Source organism: Panthera uncia, assembly GCF_023721935.1.
Source record: "Panthera uncia isolate 11264 chromosome B3 unlocalized genomic scaffold, Puncia_PCG_1.0 HiC_scaffold_1, whole genome shotgun sequence".
NCBI lineage: Eukaryota > Metazoa > Chordata > Mammalia > Carnivora > Felidae > Panthera > Panthera uncia.
The window spans coordinates 27,273,737-27,293,079 of NW_026057582.1; the positions used below are offsets into that span (position 1 = coordinate 27,273,737).

General features: G+C 39.2%; 1 protein-coding gene across 2 annotated transcripts in view; it reads right to left on the bottom strand.

The window, feature by feature from the left end:
- Window positions 1–19,343, bottom strand: part of LIN52 (lin-52 DREAM MuvB core complex component) — a 109,905-nt gene that overhangs the window by 57,123 nt on the left and 33,439 nt on the right. The window contains exon 6 of one of the 2 annotated variants that reach the window (XM_049611428.1): window positions 757–13,934. The exons of the other annotated variant lie outside the window; for it this stretch is intronic. Within the exon in view, the coding sequence (XP_049467385.1) occupies window positions 13,915–13,934 (20 nt within the window). The 3' untranslated portion in view covers window positions 757–13,914. Of the gene's footprint in view, window positions 1–756; window positions 13,935–19,343 lie in introns of those variants that run through there. 2 annotated transcript variants of the gene reach the window in all.

The following is a 19,343-nucleotide window of genomic DNA, read 5'->3' on the forward strand; positions in this document are numbered from 1 at the left end:
TGACCACAATGTGATGTGGGAGAAAATGTGAGGTTAAAGGTTCATAAAAAGGAAGAGTTAATCAATCATAACAAGAAATTGTTTAACACAAATATGAAAAGAAAAATGCCTTTGTAAACATGAATCATGAAAGAGGAAAGGTAAACACCTAATTATTGGACAAGAGACATTTATAACGTACCAATTGTAAGAAGTGCTGGGAATTCGGTGGTGGAAAAACCCAGATGCCCAGATATCCTTATAGAGTTTGCGGAGTTTAAGATCAGGCTACCTCATCTACTTTGCAGTAATGGGTAGACTTTGTGCAAAAATTAAGTTTGTTCTACTAATCTGAGAACCTCAGGACATAAAAAGAATTCCTTTCCAAATATGGATAGGTCAATATAAAAGCCTCAGATACAGGGTCGTTTTGGGATTGGTCTTATAAATACTTTATGGCAGGATTGGAGAACTATCTAATTTCTCAAGTTTAAATTTTAGTTTCTCCTCATCATGGACAATGTGCAAGGCCATCGTTAATGGCTATGGTTTGCAACTCTAAATCTCAAGTTGATGTTCCTTCCTGTTTCTGATTTTTCAGCTGGAGTGTAAAATACAAGCCCATGGTATATGTCTTTGCCGTACTTTGACTGGCATCATAAAATGCCATGGACAAAGATCTCAAACTTGGTAACAGCCAGCTTTAGTAGAGATACATCGTTGATTACATAAGAAAAATATTATGGGGCGCCTGGGTGGCTCAGTCGAACTCATGAGTTCGAGTCCCATGTCTGGCTCTGTGCTGACAGCTCTGAGTCCAGAGCCTGCTTTGGCTTCTGTGTCTCCGTCTCTCTCTGCCCCTCCTTCACTCATACTCTGTCTCTCTCTCTCTCAAAAATAAATAAATATTTAAAAAAATTTTAAATATTAAAAAAATATTATGGGATGTCTTACTGGAGACTGGGTGACCTTTGGATTCTTACTTAGCATGCCTTATAAGAAGGCAGTGTATGGCTTCAAGCAGCTTATTTTCACAGGCAATGAAGAGGAGTATGCTATTAATACTAGTGAGACAAGAGGATGGCAAAGGTTTGGAGGGCACACATAAAAGTGACATGGAAGAACTGAAAGAACAAGAAGACTTAGAGATGATTTGGCAAAGAATAGCAAAGAGGGGGCACCTGGCTGCCTCAGATGGAAGAGCCTGTGACTCTTGATCTCGAAATCCTTGAGTTTGAGCCCCACATTGGATGTAGAGATTACTAAAAAATAAATAAAGTTAAAAAAAAAAGAATGGCAAAGAGGATGGCACTGAAAGATTAGAACAAATCTGGGGAGTTTCCATAAATTTAGTCAAAGTTCTACCTTGGGAAATTGCTACTAGAAACCATAACCAGTGATGATCAATGAATACAACCTTAAGTAATAAAATTTTCACTGATTTTGTACCAGTGAATAAAAGCAAAACATAGCTACCATTCTTACTGTCCTTTAGAAAGAAGTCATACTCGGGGTACCTGGGTGGCTCAGTCGGTTAAGCGTGTGACTTCAGCTCAGGTCATGATCTCGCGGTTCGCGGTTCGTGTGTTGGGCTCTGTGCTGAAAGCTCAGATTCTGTGTCTCCCTCTCTTGCTGCCCCTCCCCTGCTAACACTCTCTCTCTCAAAGATAAATAAACATTAAAAAGAAAAAGAAGCTATACTTCATGAAGGTTTCCTCTCTACTATCTCACAATTCTCTTCCTTATCTCCTTTACCACTTGCTTTTTTTGACAAGGCTAATGTTGAAATGTGACTTTTTCTGGGGTTCAGTACGCTTCATGATCTCATCACACAATCCATAATAATGTGATATCACTATCTTAAATCTGAAGATTCAGGCAAGTTCAAATTAATGCTTCTACCAATAATTCAATGTATTGTAGTATAACATTTATTTTAGTGGGAGCACTACTTGAGTTATTTCTAATTATGGAATAATTCACATCAAAAAGCCAAAGGGATACCTTAATTTTTTTCAAATGAACCTTAATGCATTTTAGAGGAAAAATAGTATAGGTTAGCACAAACTTGGGAAATCACAAAGTCCACTCATGAATACCAAGGTCCTATCTTGACAGCAACAAGTTGACTCTATAATTTTCCACAGAAGTGCCAGATGCTCACTTTTATAGCAGATTTCATAAGCTTTACATTTAATGAGAAACTGCTAGCTACATTTGGCAAGGGAAGATTATCTCTCAGATGTAGAGAATACCAGCAGAAGCATCTTTCTGCTTCATTCTTCCAAGGAGAGACTGGGTGAAATAATTTGACAATTCAAATTATTTGAACAGTTAAAAATCTTCATGGTAAATTCTTTGTTGAAAGGTCAAGTGCATCTGTTGAAATGTACTCATTCTATTTCTTTCAGAGTAAGATGGGAGGAGGAATACTTAAAAGTCACAAAATAGTGTACAAAATCAGAATGTTCTGTTACACTGTAGGTATTATTCAAAAAGCGGTTGCAAGTTGATCATTTATACTACAAAGAATTTTACCTATTTCAAAGCTCATCCCACTTGTGCTAGCTCCAGGGAACTGATTTGTGTAAGCTCTGGACTCATTCTGTGGTCTATCTACAGTAAAAAACTTTGTGCCTCAATTTGCCTAATTTGCTTAATAGATTCACAATCTTCTGATGGCTTAGGGAAACCCCTAACCTTAACTTGATCAGAAAGCTGAAATGTTATTAAGAGAAGGAGGCACAGGTCAAAGGGTCAGCAAACTTATCCTATAAAGGACCAGGTAGTAAATACATTAGGCTTTGCAGGCCACACTCAGTCTTTGTCTCATATTTTTCTGATTTTTGTTTTATTTTATGACCCTTTAAAAATGTAAAAACCATTCTTTGTTCACAGGGAACCCAAAATCAGGCTGTGGGCTATATAGTTCGCCAACCTTTAGAGTAATGTTAATGGAAATGTTCTCTGTGCTGTCCAGTGTGGTAGCTACTAGCTGCACATGGCTACTAAGCATTTATTAGTGTGACTGAGAAATTAAATTAATTTTATTTTCTTGTAATTAATTTAACTTTAAATGGCATGTGGCTAGTGGCTACCATTCTGAACAGCATGAGTCTAGAGAATCTCCAATAGCCCACAAGAGCCCCTGAAATCTCGGTATACACCCATATGTCCCAAGAATCTACTGAAGGTTTGTACAAGAGGTAAATCATGTATAAATAGTAACTGTTATTAATAGCCTCCAATTATTAAGTTAAGCATCGTGCATCAATTCGAATGCATCAAGGAGAGGAAAACACTGTAGAAGAAACTTGAAACAAAACTAGTTGGCATTTCACAACTTAGAAGTATGACATCTCTTCAATAACGATTGGGCAAATCAGAACTTTGAAGAGGTGAGAAAATGAGACTAAAGGGCTTTCAGTTAAAAGACACATAATGTTCCCATTTTAGATGGAAGTGCCAATTTCTATCAATTTGCAAAGGTCCTATTGAAGGCAGATGCAACTAAAATTAGGTTCTGGTTTACCCAAGAAGACAAGTGATTTCTTCCGTCACTGACCTGAAATATTCTTGGAAAATTGCTTTGCTTCATTCATCACACTGCCACTCCCAGCAAGGCCCCTAAAGTTCACAAGGTACAAACTTGCTTTGTTAGCCAAGCTGTTAACACAATAAACCTAAGTCCTCATTTTCACGTGCTGACAAATCATTTCCCAAGTCCATTAATGCATTCATAATTTGATACTTGGAACATCTGAAGTAGAAAATTAGGGAAGAAAACACTCATTCAATTTGAGAGGAAGCCTCCAGTCGATGCCTTAGACAACACCCATTAAAGTCTATTTGTTTTCCTCACCTATCTGGACTAAGCAAAAAACTTAAAATATGCAGTAGGGCACATATCACTACACATATGTCCAGCTGGTGGTCTATGACAAGACTCACACTATCCCTCTCCAAAAGTTTTACCTCCACTGTTACCTATTTTAAATGTCCTGGAACATCCCTGAAGAAAGGAAAATCACTGATGTGAGAGGGTGAACCATAGAATACAAATCAATGAGTGCAACCAGTTGGTACAATAAATATCCACCCACGGGTCCAGGTCAAACTATCCAGTAAGAGTCTAGAATTGGTACATCAATACAATAAAATTCTATGCAGCAATTAGGAAACAATGGGGTAGATCTATCTGTATCGCTGTGGAAAGATATCCAAGATATATTGTGGGGTGAAAAAGTAAGTCACAAAACAGTACATATATTATGATCTCATCTGTATGTGGTAACATAAATAAACTTGATTATGCATAGAAAATGTTTTGGTGGTTACCTCTGGTAAGTTCAGCAAGCAAGGTTTTTACTTTCCACTTTATATCCTACTACGCTATTTAAAAAATTTTTAAATCAAAAGTGTAGCCTAGAGAGATTTCTGCAGTGATCTCCAAGAGACTAAGAATATGTGGTAGTCCTTAACTGTTGCAGTGTTGATAATTTAAATGAAAAAGTCAAAGCTGTTCTTTTTGTACTTAAAGCCACTACTGTAATGTTCCTAAGACTGCTTCTGTCAATGAATTTCTATAGTGAGGAGGAGAGAAAAAAAAACTCACAATTATGTAACTGAAAAAAAAAAAAATAAGGCACACTTCAAATAGGGCCTTGGTAGGACAAGAATCCACAAGTGCCAACCAGCTCTAGGGCTGTGATGGTCCCAGGAGAGCCATCACATTTCAATTACCATCACTAACATTACTTATTATTTGGCCTGCTCCCGTCTCTAAGGAAGGCAGCTTGTGATGACAATACCCAGCCTCTTCTTGTAAAACAATTCATTAGGCAAAGCAGAACAGCTGGGGCAGCCACGTGCTAGTTCTTAAAGCACCACCCCCCTGGGACCTCTGGCCCAGATTTCTCTTTTGGTGAGGGACAGCCACCACCCCTGTGACAGCTGTAGAGTCCTCCAGGGACACTTCAGGTTTAATCAGTACTTCCTGCACTGGAGAGGGCCATTTGATTTCTAACATAAACTAATGGCGCTCCTGCTTTCAGCAGGTTACACCAGACATCAGATAAGAGGCTTTAGGGCATTTTTATCTTGTTCTAATGCTCCAGAGTTAATGAGGCAGCAAAAGATATTGTCATAGAGCCCCGGTGTAGCTATATTATCCAATAAACAAACTCTTTCCAAGACAGGTTTAATATGGATCGAGGAGGTAAAGAAGGCTGGCTTAATATTGATCCTATTGAAAGGATGAGAATCCAGTCACCAGAAGTAGGGCAAAATCATGCACATTCTGCAATAGACAAAGTGCTAAGAAGTCATCTTTAAATATTAAGTAAAATGCAAGTTTTACTATTCTAAGCAGCATAAACCTAAAAGATTTATTTGGCATTTTGGGTTAAGTTTTCAGAAAATGCTTCTAAATGACTCTATTTTCATGTATTTTGCTGAAAGGTATTCTTGGGGTTAGTTTTTGTTAAAACTAGCAATCAAGCCATTGTAAATATAGCTTATATTAATATGTAATTTATTAATATATAATTATACTAATAATATAATTATATATTAATAAAAGATATTAAAGGTTTTTTACTGGCTATAAAGTAAATTTGATTATGTTAAACAATAAAGACTGCCTTTAACTTCTAAATATTACCAGAGCTTACATCATATTGGGCTTCAGAAGTAACTCAACCACCCACTCAACAACACTGATGCCCTATTATAATCAAGGCTACGTGAGACACAGCAAAAATAAAAATCAGCGCTTGGATTCACTATCACTAGGCCAGGCTAACTGCATGAAAGAAAATTTTACTGAAACAATCTTTTTTTTTTTTTTTAAATCTCTTAGAATCTGCTTTGATAAATATATGGAAATCAGAGAACCAAGTATTTCACTTCATAACTAGAAATATCTACTCAGAACCTACTTAGTAGGTATACATATTAATAAACTGACCATAAAAAGGGTCACTACTAAAAGCTCACCATTTCTTGAGTGGTCTGCCTCCTAAAGATTTTTTAAAAAGCTGAGATTTTTCTGTTTACTTCCTTGGAAAAATAGCCGTCCCCACCCCACCCCCCAGAAAAGCTCTGCAAGATCCCTTAAAAGGACTCATGGGTATGAATTTACTGACTTTTGGAATACCAAGCATACCATATGGTAAAGAAAACACAATCAATCCCTAACTTTTGTTTATAATTCATACAACATAATCAGTAAAGTATAAGAATGAAGCCTAATTCACAGATGAACAACCATTCATACACCTCTAAAATCACTAATTCTGAGCTTTCTCAACATGGCCATCACCTCACATTCTTCTACTTCTACTGACCAGTCATTGCTCTTGCACAGGTGTCTTGTTAACCTGTGACCGAGAATGTTGATTGCTTATCCCAATACCTATTATTCTCTTCCTCCTTATTAACAAAACCCTTAATTTCTAGCCAGCAAAACCATAGCCCAGAATAAAAGATGACAGTCTTTTGCAGCTAGGTTGGTGCAGACAACTAAGTTCTATGGCACTTCTAGAAAGCTGCTTAAAAAAAAAAGAAGTCAGCTGTGTGGGACCCCCCCCCCCACCTCCCTTTGCCCTTCTTCTTTCCTACCTTCTCCTGGCCTACATCTCAGGCTTGATGGCTAGAGCTCTAGTAGTCACCCTGTATTTTGAGGTATCCTTTAGCTGAAAACCACTAAGAAAGTGGAGTGGAAAGAAAGAAGCTTTGGTCCTTGATGACACTCTGACTGTGTCCTACCAGCCTGGGCCTGTCAACCTCCAGCCTTCCTTTTTGTGGAAAAGAGTTCTACTCTGTGTAAGCCACAGTTCACATAGTTGAACCTTATCCTAACTAACAGACTTGATATCCAGAATCTTTTAGCTTATAATAGTGATAGGTGCTTACGTAATTCACTTCGATGATGCCTTGACACTCTGTACCCCACTTCCAGCCTGAATTGTATTCTCCTGGTCACAGGGGCTTAAAATCTTAAAATCATTTTGACTCTTGTGTCCTTCCAGTTTGTTACAATTTAATACCTATTTTTCCTCCCCAATATCTCTCAACTGTCCTGTCTTTTGCATTCACACTGTCCTATCTAATATAAGCAGCACTGTATTCTTAGACTGCAACAGCTTCCTAGCTAGTCTCTGGGACCCATCATCACACCCTTCAATTCTCCTTGGAGGTAGCTATCAGACTTCTAATGATCCCTCAGCCTGGTCCTTCAGGTCTTCCAATTTAGCTCCTCCACACTTTCTAGTACTCTAACCAACCCATACTCAAAAACTGCTTCCAGTCTGAAGTGTCTTCCTTCCTCTCATATGCAAATATTAGCCATCAAGGTGTACTTCCAAGCTTCATCTCTCCCAAGATGTGTTCCCCGGATGGATTCGTTACTTCATTTTTGCCTCACGAGGAATTTGTAGAACCCATGGTAAGAGAGAGAAGCATGGTGTGAGATGTGCATGGTGTGAGAAAGGCCAGATCACACAGAGCAACAAGGCCAAGTTAAAGATTTCTTATTTTTTTCTGAAGAGCAATTGGGAAGCCATTGATGGGCTTTAAGAAGGGAATAAAGTCACATGTCAATTGTGTTTCAAAAACATTACTCTGACTGCAGAATGGAGTAGTTATTGGAGAGAGATCAATTCTACAGCTAATTTGGTTAGCAGAAGGGGAGAATACCAGAAACAGATTAAAGAAGCTTGATAAAGCCGGCCCCCCTATAGAGGGAGCTTGAAATTCAATATTCTAAAGGAAAATGACAGTCATTTGAGTAAATACATGTTCACCATAGGAAAAAACTGGTAAATATTTATTATTACTATTAGTGTTTATTTACTTTTTTTTTTTTTTTTTTTACCGTTTATTTTTGAGACAGAGAGAGACAGAGCATGAACGGAGGAGGGTCAGAGAGAGAGGGAGACACAGCATGTGAAACAGGCTCCAGGCTCTGAGCAGTCAGCACAGAGCCCGACGCGGGGCTCGAACTCACGGACCGCGAGATCGTGACCTGAGCCGAAGTCGGACACCCAACCGACTGAGCCACCCAGGCGCCCCAGTGTTTATTTACTTTTGAGAGAGAGAAAGACAGAGGCAGAGACAGAGCATGAGTGGGGGAGAGGCAGAGAGAGAGGGATACACATAATCTCAAGCAGGCTCCAGGCTCAGAGCTGTCAGCACAGAGCCTGACACAGGACTCAAACCCACGAACCGTGAGATCATGACCTAAGCTGAAGTCAGACGCTTAACCAACTGAGCCACTCAGGTGCCTCTGGTAAATATTTATTAAAAGAGCTGGTGTGTAGAATTTAGTACTAAATGTTCTACCAAGAATGCACTGACATTTGCAATGCTTGAATCTTGACTGGATCTTGGTTTAAAAAGAAAAAAAAAAAACTACACAAAATTTTTGGAACAACTGAGGAATTCTGAATGTGAAAGGATATTAGATATTTTGCAGCTACAGGACGTAAGCAGTATTATGCAGGAAACTGTCCTTATTCTTAGAAGATGTGTTCTCAGGTGTTTAGGGGTGAAGTGTCTCATACCTGAAACTTACTTCCAAATAGTTCAAGGAGAAATAAAAATTTAAACACACACACACACACACACACACACACACGTACATGTACATACATACACATACACATATATGTATGCATGTATGTGGTCGGGGGAGGCTTACGGGGTATTTAAAATGTTTTCATACAAAGATGAACTGCAGGAGGAAAAGACTTAACGGCATTTCTTCCTAAGTTAGTGAAGAGGAGCTTCTTCCCTGACCTATTTGTGGCATTCATATTCTTTTACTTGATAATCTGAAATAAGCTATTTTTAATCTATATGGAGCCAAGGAAGTCTGGGATCTTAAAAACTAAACTACCACTTGAGGATTTTCACCCAAGAATGATCCCTTCTACAAGCAGTTAACAGATCAATACTCCAGCCCTCCCTTTAGTTTCAAGCCTGGCTACTCTTGGATTCCATTCTCAGCCTGATTAAGGACAGTGAGGAAGAAATGCCAGTCGTTTTTCAATCTGGAGACACGTTCTGGAATCACTGTCCAGTGTCTTTGTTTATTAACCCTTTAATACAAAGTTATCAATTCCCACTGTGGAGCCATTTCAGTGAAGAGCAGGTACACAAATTCATATTCAAATAATCTTTTATTGTGTTGCTCTCTTCTTTGTCAATGCTATTATCCTCCAACACTGAGACTGTTGGCTAATTAGACCCTTGTTTTTACTGAATTTGACAGCTGACAGCAGCAGAAACAGAAGCAGACAACCATGAACTATTTTCTCTCCAACCAGAAGAAAAGTGCTTCCCTTGCACAGGAAGCTAGTGCACTATACTCTCCCCACCTATAAAACTATTTTCTAGGAGGCAATAATAGTCTTAGTGATAACAAGCCTCTCAATCTGAGCAATCAGAAAGCTTATTTATTACTCTAGGGGTACCTGGGTGGCTCAGTTGGTTAAGCATCTGTCTGACTCTTGATTTCACCTCAGGTCATGATCTCACAGTTCATGGGATTGAGCTCCATGTTGGGCTCTGTGCTGACAGCACAGATCCTGTTTGGGATCCTCTGTCTACCTCTAGCCCTGCCCCTCCCCCACACACTCTTTCTTCTCTCTCTCAAAATAAACAAACTTAAAAAAAAAAAAAAGCCTATTTTTACAGAGCTATCTCCTTCTAATGGAGCAGGCATATAGGTGAAAGTCCTTAACTTAGCCCAAACTTGTGCTGACAACCAGCTTGTATAAAATGGATAAAAGACAAAAGGAAAAATAAAGGTCTACACCAAAAATGGATGTTGAACATTTCCAATATGGCATTCATTAAAGAAAACTTTTTAAGTTCATAAAACGAAACTGGAAGCTACAGCACCAAGTTAAATTGTGGCTTTGTTTGTTTGGTTTTCAGGTTATTGTGTATGTTTTTTAAACCAGACCTAGTAAGCCATATACTAGAAGTTTTCCCAAACTTGAATCAGGTTAACGATGTAACTTACTCCATGAGGAGCACTGCTAGGTGTGATGGGAAAGAAGAGAGTGAGTGACAAAGGGTTCCTAGTCTAAAGAAAGGCAAGGGCTGACTTCCAAAGGGGCCTCAGCAACTTCTCTCTCTCACCCAAAGAAAGTAGTTGACCCTTTGCTGAGTAAGAAGAAACTCTATTATGGCAACAGGAGAGACAGAGAATCAAAAACACAGATAATTTCACATCTCATTTTAGCTATAATTTTCTCTAGCCATACTTTTTCACCACAGCTTCTGGAAAGAAGCCAAACAATCTTGTATCATATCATCTCCTTTAATCTTCCCTCTCCCATCTACTAGTAGAAAGATGGCAAAAAGAATGCAAGCAGAAGAAGGAAGAGAAGTTAAAGGTTTGGAAAAATCAACTAGAAAACTCTCCACATTACTTGGACGTGTGGGATGACTAAGGACTGAGATTTATCCTGCATCTTATCCTCTCTTTGCTGAACTGTACCGCCACCTACTACTCTTTTAAACTACCTTGCAGAGGGTTCAGGGTACACAAGGACAGTTTTGATTCTTGAGGGGTGTGCTCCAGTGTCAAACGTACTAGAAGAAAATTCTGTGTGTTTGCTTCTCCACCTATTTTTAAAGGGTTCTCTTTGGTTTCTTTCACAATTGCTCTAAGGAAACACTAGAGAAATCCTGAAGCGTCCTTAAAGACGGAATATTAAGAATTTGTCTCTGTTTTAAGCCTTCCTTTCTCACGGCAAATGGTTGAGTGCACCCTACTTCAAGCAATCAGCAAAGAGACATTGCCAGCTGAGAATTAAGACATGGCAGATGGAAAATCTGGAACGTCATGAAAACTCTAGCTGCCCCACTCTTGAGGGCTGAGTGTTCTGAAAGAGACATCCTGTGTTTTAATTCAAATAAAAGATAAATGGAAAGATGGATGGGAAGTCATCTTAAAAGCACATGAACTTAGAAGAGATTTTTTCACATCTGTATCAATAAAGTTGCATTTCACTTAGGAAGCAAAGGTTGTCTATGTTCTATTTTCAATACACAGTTATCCAACACAATGTCATCTGACTTTAAACAAAGAAGAGGCCAAGGTCCAGTATCAATTCCTATCCCACCATTCCTACCTAGTCTCCCAGCAAGTTAATGCAAATCAAAGCAAGCATTTCAGTGCTGCTGGTAGTGAAGCCTGTTCCTTTCCCAAGAGAGGCCTGTAAAACAGGACAGTCACTGACAGCAGTACAATTACTGACACAGATACAGACTTTATGGACATGTTTATCTCCGCTGTAAATCCATACTCTCTCTCCACTCCGATTCACAAGTCATAAAGAAATTGCAGATAATGAAAAAGTTGGGGAAATTTACAGCATGTCGGAAACCTCAGACAGCCAGAAGAAATTAAAGAGCTGACTAGGGATAAATCACACAGGTACAATTAAAACTTCCCGCATACCTCCTTCATTTCCAAACTGAGGCACAATCCAATGGAGCTGATGAAAAGTTGAGGTCATGACTCCTCAGGCTGTAATCATTTCTTAACTAACTGCATGTTAAAAATTAGCCAATTCACTGGTCATGCGTAAATGCTGACTTCTTGCTGCTACCTTGCTTTCCTTTGCTCTCTACCAGAAGCACCCATGAAGCAGTTCTGTCTGTAAACAGGCCAAATTGCAACAAGCAGTAAATGGAAAGGTGATGTCCCTTCTCCCACCGCCATCTCTGCAGGTACAGGACCTCTTTTACCATCACCGATGTGGACCGAGCATTAAAATGAGAAAGTGGAGCTACAACGGGTGAATGAAATTGGAGGGTTCTTCGTCCTCAATAAATAACCATTCTGACGGTTTCATTTGATCTCTTTTCAACATTCCAAAGGAGATTTTAAAGGACTGTTATGTTTGATACTAGAATAAGCATTACTTCTGGTGATACTTGTTTTTCAGTAGTGGACTGAGCTTAAAGGTCCATACTCTTAGGTAACCATCTCAGCATGAGCTAACATGTGCTTTAGCTTTAGCACTGCCTTAAACCACTCAACTTTTATGTTTTACATTCCTCTAGTCACTAAGGCTCCAGGAGGGGAGGAAAAAAAACAAAAAGGGGGGAAAAAGGCACAATCAAAAATCCTAGACTTTACCAGAATCTATAAGTGCTAACTAATGTGTAACTCTTATTCCAATAGAGTAAATCAGAAAAATACTAAAGAAATAATGTCTATTTCTTAAATAATGAGATTTACAGATCCCACATGATTAAAGACTAGAATGTGAGTTAACGGTTGGCTCCCCTATTCTATAAGCCTACAAAATCCTCTGTAAAGGAAAAAAAGGAAGAGTCCATCACATGCTACATTCTTCCATTTCCTCCAACATAGTTAGATGAAACCAGCAGGTTTAAAAAACATCAACCCAAACATTTACAAGATCTCTCTGCAAAGCAGAAATGCAGAACACAGATTTTACCAGCTAACTTCTACATGTCTGAACCAAACCAAGAGTATCAACAAAGTTATACACAAGTCAATACTAATCTCTGTACCTCTTTGTAGGATGAAGCTACAACCAAATTAGCTCTATATGATTTTGAAATTCTGAGACCTGTCAAGAAATCAAAGTTAAGAGGCACTTTTTTTTTTTCCTGGAGATATGGAGGATGCAATTGACATGGTTTCGATTTTGTTCCTACTGACCCCTTGATGATTTCAAGTCCATTTTACACTTCAGAGAATCCAAATGTCATTTTCATTTTATATGTTAAGATTTCACTCTCAACGGGATAAAAATGCTTCTAAGAAAATACTGAGAGTTTCAATCCAGACATCTCTACCATTAAAAACTTAGGTTATATCTAGCTCATGAATCTCAAATCTATTCACCCATAAGATGTAAGACATGGTATCTGATCTGTTTTTGCTTATAATAAAGAGTTCCTAAAGCTCCTAAGTGTTAGATTGGTGTCCAGTATCAAATAAGAACTGTTAAACACAGGCAGAGTTTTATTTACAAGTTCCCAAGAGGCAAATTATCATATATTATCAAATGAGTATTTGAGTGAAGTCAAGAAACATATCTGCTATTACTATTCTAAGAGGCAATGATACCCCTGGATCAAGCATCAGAAAATTTGACTTCTAGTCCAGGTTTGCAAATAACTAGGTGTGTGGGCAAATCACGGAAGCTCTCTGAACTTCAGTCACCTTATCTGTTCAAATGGGAATACAGTTGACCCTTGAACAACACAAGTTTGAATTGCATGGGTCCACTTACACGTGGATATTTTTGATAAATACAGTACTATAAATGTATTTTCTCTTCCTTATGATTTTTTTTTTCAATGTTTATTTATTTTTGAGAGAGAGTGAGCAGCGGAGGGGCAGAGAGAGAATGAGACACAGAATCCAAAGCAGGCTCCAGGCTCTGAGCTGTCAGCACAGAGCCCAACACGGGGCTAGAACCCACGAGCCATGAAATCATGACCTGAGCCAAAGTTGGACGCTCAACTGGACTGAGCCACCCAGGCACTCTGTTATGATTTCCTTTATAACATTTTCTTTTTTCTGCTTATTTTATTGTAAGACTACAGTATTTAATACATATACAAAATATGTGTTAATCAACTGTTTATGTTATTGGTAAGGCTTTTGGTCAATAATTAACTATTAGTAAATAAGTTTGGGGGGAGTCAAAAGTTCTATGAACCATTTTTGCCTGCACATGGGGTTAGCGCCCCAACCCCTGCATTATTCAAGGGTTAATTATGGTAAGATAATAGTGAGAATTAAATGAGAAAACACAAGAAATACAGCAGGCTCAAAAATGTTACTTGCCTTTCCCTCTTCATGAGACATGATTCAGATTCCTGGTTGTCATTAATGAGCTGGGTAGCTGTCCTTAGTCAAGTCACCTAACATCTTTAGGCCTCTGTTTCTGCATCTGTAACATTAGAGGGTTGGGACTCAATGATGTCTAAGATCCCCTTCCAGCTGTAGCATGCTATGATTACCGATTCTGGCACTAAATTACTGGCTGACCATGGGAAAGTTACTTCCTTTCTTTAGATCTCACTTTCCTCACCTTCATTTTTTTAAATTTTTTACTTAATGTTTATTTATTTTTGAGACAGAGAGAGACAGAGCATGAACGGGGGAGGGTCAGAGAGAGAGGGAGACACAGTATCTGAAGCAGGCTCCAGGCTCTGAGCTGTCAGCACAGAGCCCGATGCGGGGCTTGAACCCACGGACCGTGAGATCATGACCTGAGCTGAAGTCGGACGCTTAACCGACTGAGCCACCCAGGCACCCCATCCTCACCTTTAAATAAGAGAAGCAGAAAAGTAGACAAGGATGATAACAAGAAATTCATGAAAGAAGGAAAACAAACTGGCCAATGAACACAACTTTATTAGCAATCAAATGCATGTAAAAAACACTAAAACATAATTTCTCTATAAAACAGGCAAGTATTAAAAAGTTTAACAATATCCAGGCTTGGCTAAGTTAGAGGACTACAAGAGCTTTCATTTACCACTCTCAGAAATATAATTTGGACAAGTGTCCAAAGTAACAAAGGTCACTTTGTTAATATGTATAAAAACTGTAAATGTGCCATTCACTTTGATCCAGCAAAGGATCTCACTGCAGCATCATTTACTTTAGTGAAACACTGGAAACAACCTGAATGTCCACTAAGAGAGAGTTAACAAAATATATGATAAATAATCTCATAATGGTATTCTTCACATTCATAAAACTAATGATTTTGCTACATTTTCATGGACACTGAAAGATGATCACAATGAACTAAGTTGAAAAAGCAGGTTGTAGAACAATAGCATGATGCCATGCATATAAAATTTATATTTATATGCACATATGTGTGTGTGTACATATGTGTGTATAATATCTCTCAGAGATGTTTAGATTACTTAGAAGAATGTTAAAAGTGACTATCTGGGGATGCTGTGATTTTGCCTGATTTTTGCTTTCTTTGTATTTTCTATAATGAACATGTATTGCTTTATAAGGCCAAAAAATAAAGCTCATATTTAACTTTTAAAAATACATACTACAAAAAACAAAACAAAACAAACTCCATGGCTTTAACAATTATTTTCAGTCAGATAAGCGGTATCTCTTGTTCTTACAGTCTTTGACATCTAACATGTATGTAGTTAAATCATAAGCACTACACTTTATTTGCTTCACTTACACCTGTGCTAAGCACTTTACACATGCCCTTTCTCTAATCTCTCTACAGTGCTGTAAAACCACTTTTATCTTAAAATCCAGCAGGGCTTTTACATTTTAGAAGCTGTTTTCCCCACACTGATATTATTTTGAAAAGCATAAGAAACCCCAAACTGAGATCTTTAAGACCAGAAAACTGTCTTTACTTTTTTTTAAATGTCACTTTGTAAATACAAACAAATTTTATTCTTGGTTATTCCTCCAAATCTCAGAAACACTGCTGCATTTAGGAATTCTAAGCGGACACTAGGAATACACTCAAGATTACCAGAACCCAGGAAAAGCACATAAGAGTGGTATTTAACAAAGTGCATTGCATGATGGGTATAAGATCTGAGCTGGTTATCTGTTGTAGAATGGCCTCAATAGGCGAAGAAACCAGTATACTTAAGAATGAAAAACTGGGGCGCCTGAGTGGTTTAGTTGGTTAAGCCTCCAACTGTTGATTTTGGCTCAGGTCACGATCTCATGGTTTGAGACTGAGCCCTGAGTTGGGCTCTGTGCTGACAGTGCAGAGCTTGCTTGGGATTCTCTCTCTCTCTCTCTCTCTCTCTCTCTCTCTCTCCCTGCCTGCCTCTCTCCCACTCACGCATGCTCAGATTCTCTCTCTCCAAAATAACAGACATTTTTTAAAAATTTAAAAAATTTTGGTGAGATGTAATTCATATATGATGAACCGCACATACTTGAAGTGTATCGTCTGGGAAGTTTTGACGATTATATTTACTACTGAGGCAAAACTCTTCTGAGTTCTGTGAATCATGAGATTTTGTCAGTGTGGCTGGTAGGCGCAGGCGCTTGTACTGGCCTGTGGTGCCAACCACTGTTGCCCCTAATCCCTTGGGATGGTCCTCTCTTCAGCCTCAAGTCGTTTCCTTGCATGAACGCACTGACTGGTACTCAGCTGAAGACTCTAGGAGGACCCTCTGCAGCTCTCCAGAGCTCCTGTGCAGCTTTCACCTTTCTACAACTCTCTCCTGTGAACTCCGGCTGTTTGGGTCTCTCCAGACTCTTAGCTCTGTGTCTTCAACTCAGGGAGTCTGCCAACCTCTGCCTGGATTCCCCCTCCCTGCACCGCAACGTGGAAACTCTCACAGCAGTGGGTTGGGACAATCACGGGGCTCAACTGCATTTACTTCTTACCTTTCAGAGATCACTGTCCTTTGTTGCCTGATGTCAGTGTCATAAAACCACTGTTTCATCAATTTTGTCACTTAAAAAACTTGTCTCAGGTGGGAAGGAAGGTGAATCTAGTCCCTGCTATTTCATCTCAGCCTGAAGTGAAAGCCTTCCAATGGTCCTTACATGCCACTGACTTACATGCTCAAGGGAGAAATCTGGGACTCAACCCTGACACCTCTCTTTCCTCTCTCGTGTCACACAGGCAATCAATCAAGACTTTGTCCTAAATTACTCTCAAATTCAATGACTTCTCTCCCTGACCACTATCTGTACCCTGGTTCTAGGTATTAGTCTTGGCTACTGCAATGACATCCTACTTGGTGTCCCCAGTTCCCCTCCTGCCCCCCTCCAAACCATTCTCCACATGGCCAGAAACTGAATGTGGCTTGTTTAAGCCCTTCAGTGACTTCCCAGTGTTCTTAGGATAATATCCAAAATCCTTACTACAACCTGAGAAGTCTTACATGATACAGCCTTTGTCTCTCTCAGCAGTCACTGTCTGAACTCCAGGCATATTAACCTTGTCTTTCAGTTCTGCAAAGGCACTATGCTCCTTCCCTTTCCTTCACTCAATTTCCTTCATCTCCCTTTCCTTCACTCAATTAACTCCAACTCATTCTTCATACTTAACTATCTTTTTCTCAGGAGAACGATCACTGCCCACTTGACCCCTGCCCCAGAGTGTAGTTAAAACAATTTTTCAGCAAACAATTATTTGTGTACTGCCTTTTCTACTAGAATGTTAGCTGTGTGACAGCAGGAACCATCTCTGTCTTATTTACTGCTAAGTCCTTGGTACCTAGCACAGTACCCTGAAAGTACACAATAAATATATGCTGTATGAATGTGAGATAATAAAAAATTCTCTGCCCCTGCTTCCTGGCACAGGGCTCCTAAAACTCTTGTGATTTCCTAAGTGGTACGAACCCTAGGAGCATCTTTTGTTCTAATATTTAAGCTTTGACCCTAGCTCCTGACACAGAGTTGCTAAATTCTTAGGCACTTCCTGGGCGATAGCAGTGTTTTTTTGTAACGAGGTGACTCTTGGTGGGTTCCTGTATGGGGGCTGCTCATAAGGTCAAGCCATGATTAGAATCTTGGGATTTTCATTCATACCACTATCCTGTCCAGAGATGGAGAGGGCTGGAAATGGAATGTGATTAAATGTGGTTAAAATTTCCACAAAAATCCCCAAAGTACAGGGTTTGGGGAGCTTCTGGGTTGGTGAACATGTGGAGGTGCTGGGAGAGTGGTTTGTCTGGAGAGGGCATGGAAGCTCTGTGCCCTTCCCACACATCTTGCCCTACGTATCTCTTCCAGCTGGATGTACATCTGTACCCTTTATCATACCTTTCTATTATAAACTGGTAAACAGTATGTAAACTGTTTTCCTGAGTTCTGTGAGGTACTCCAGCAAATTAATCAAACCCAAGAAGGAATTCGTGGGAACATCTAATTTATGGTTGATGATCGGTCACAAGCACAAGTGACAACCTGGACTCGTGACTGGTACTGAAGCGGGAGGGAAGGTACTCTTGTGGGACTAAGCCCTTACCCTGAAGGATCAGACAGTATCTCTAGGGAGTCAGAATTGAGTTAAACTGTAGGACACCCAGATGGTGTCAGAATTACTTGGTGTGGGGGGAAAAAAAACCCACATATGGTGTCAGAAGTGCTGTGAGTGACAGGAATGTGAGAGTAAAGGAGCAACCCAGGAAGAGTTAAGAGTCAGTTTTCCTTACACAACAAATTAAATGCTATGTCTTAAAATCACAGAATTTTATTTTAATGCTGGAAGAATCTTAGGGGTCTTCTAGTCCAACAACTTCATTTTCAACTGAGAAAACTGATACCCAAGGTCACACAGCTAAATTAATGATAAAGGTAACACTAAGTAATAATAAAATCTAAAATTTATTGATAGCTTACTAGGTGTCAAACACTATTCTATACATTTTTCTTACTGAGCTAAAACTTTTTTTTTAATGTTTATTTATTTATTTTGAGAGAGAGAGAGAAAGAATGTGAGCAGGAGAGAGGGGCAGAGAGAGAGGGAGAGAGAGAATCCCAAGCAGGGATTCTCAATGCTGACAGAATACAGCCCAATGCAGGGCCTGATCTCATGAACTGAACTATAAGAGCATGACCTGAGTGGACATCAAAAGTTGGATGCTTTACCATAAGAGACTCTTAAATACAGAGAACTGAAGGTTGATGGGGGGGGGGGGGGGGGGGGGCAGGGGCAGAGGGGAAAATGGATGATGGGCATTGAGCAGGGCACTTGCTGGGATGAACACTGGGTGTTGTTGTATACAAGGGATGAATCACAGGAATCTACCCCCAAAACCAAGAGCACACTGCACATACTGTATGTTAGCCAATTTGACAACAAATTATATTAAAAAAAAAAAAAAGTTGGATGCTTAACCAACTTAGCCACCCAAGTACCCCTGGAGCTAAAATTGCTTTAATGTGAAATTTTTAACTGTACATTTCAATGGCATTTAGTATACTCACAATATTGTGTAACCTCCACCTATATCAAATTCTAAAACATCTGCATCACTCCAAAAGAAAATCTTGTATCCATTAAGCAATCACTCCCCATTTCCCCCTCATCTCCTGTCCTTTCTCCTGATTGGCAACCACCAATCTGCTCTGTCTCTATTGGTTTATCTACCCAGGATGTCTCATATAAATGGAATCATACAACATGTGATCTTTTTGTGTCTGGCTTCCTGGTTAGTACAATGTTTTTGAAATTCATCCACGTTGTACTATGTATCAGTACTTCACTTTTATGGCTGAATAATATTCCCTTGTGTATATATACTATATTGTGCTTCTTATCCACTCATCTGTTAACAGACATTTGGCTTGTTTCCACCTTTCACCTAACATGAATAGTACTGAT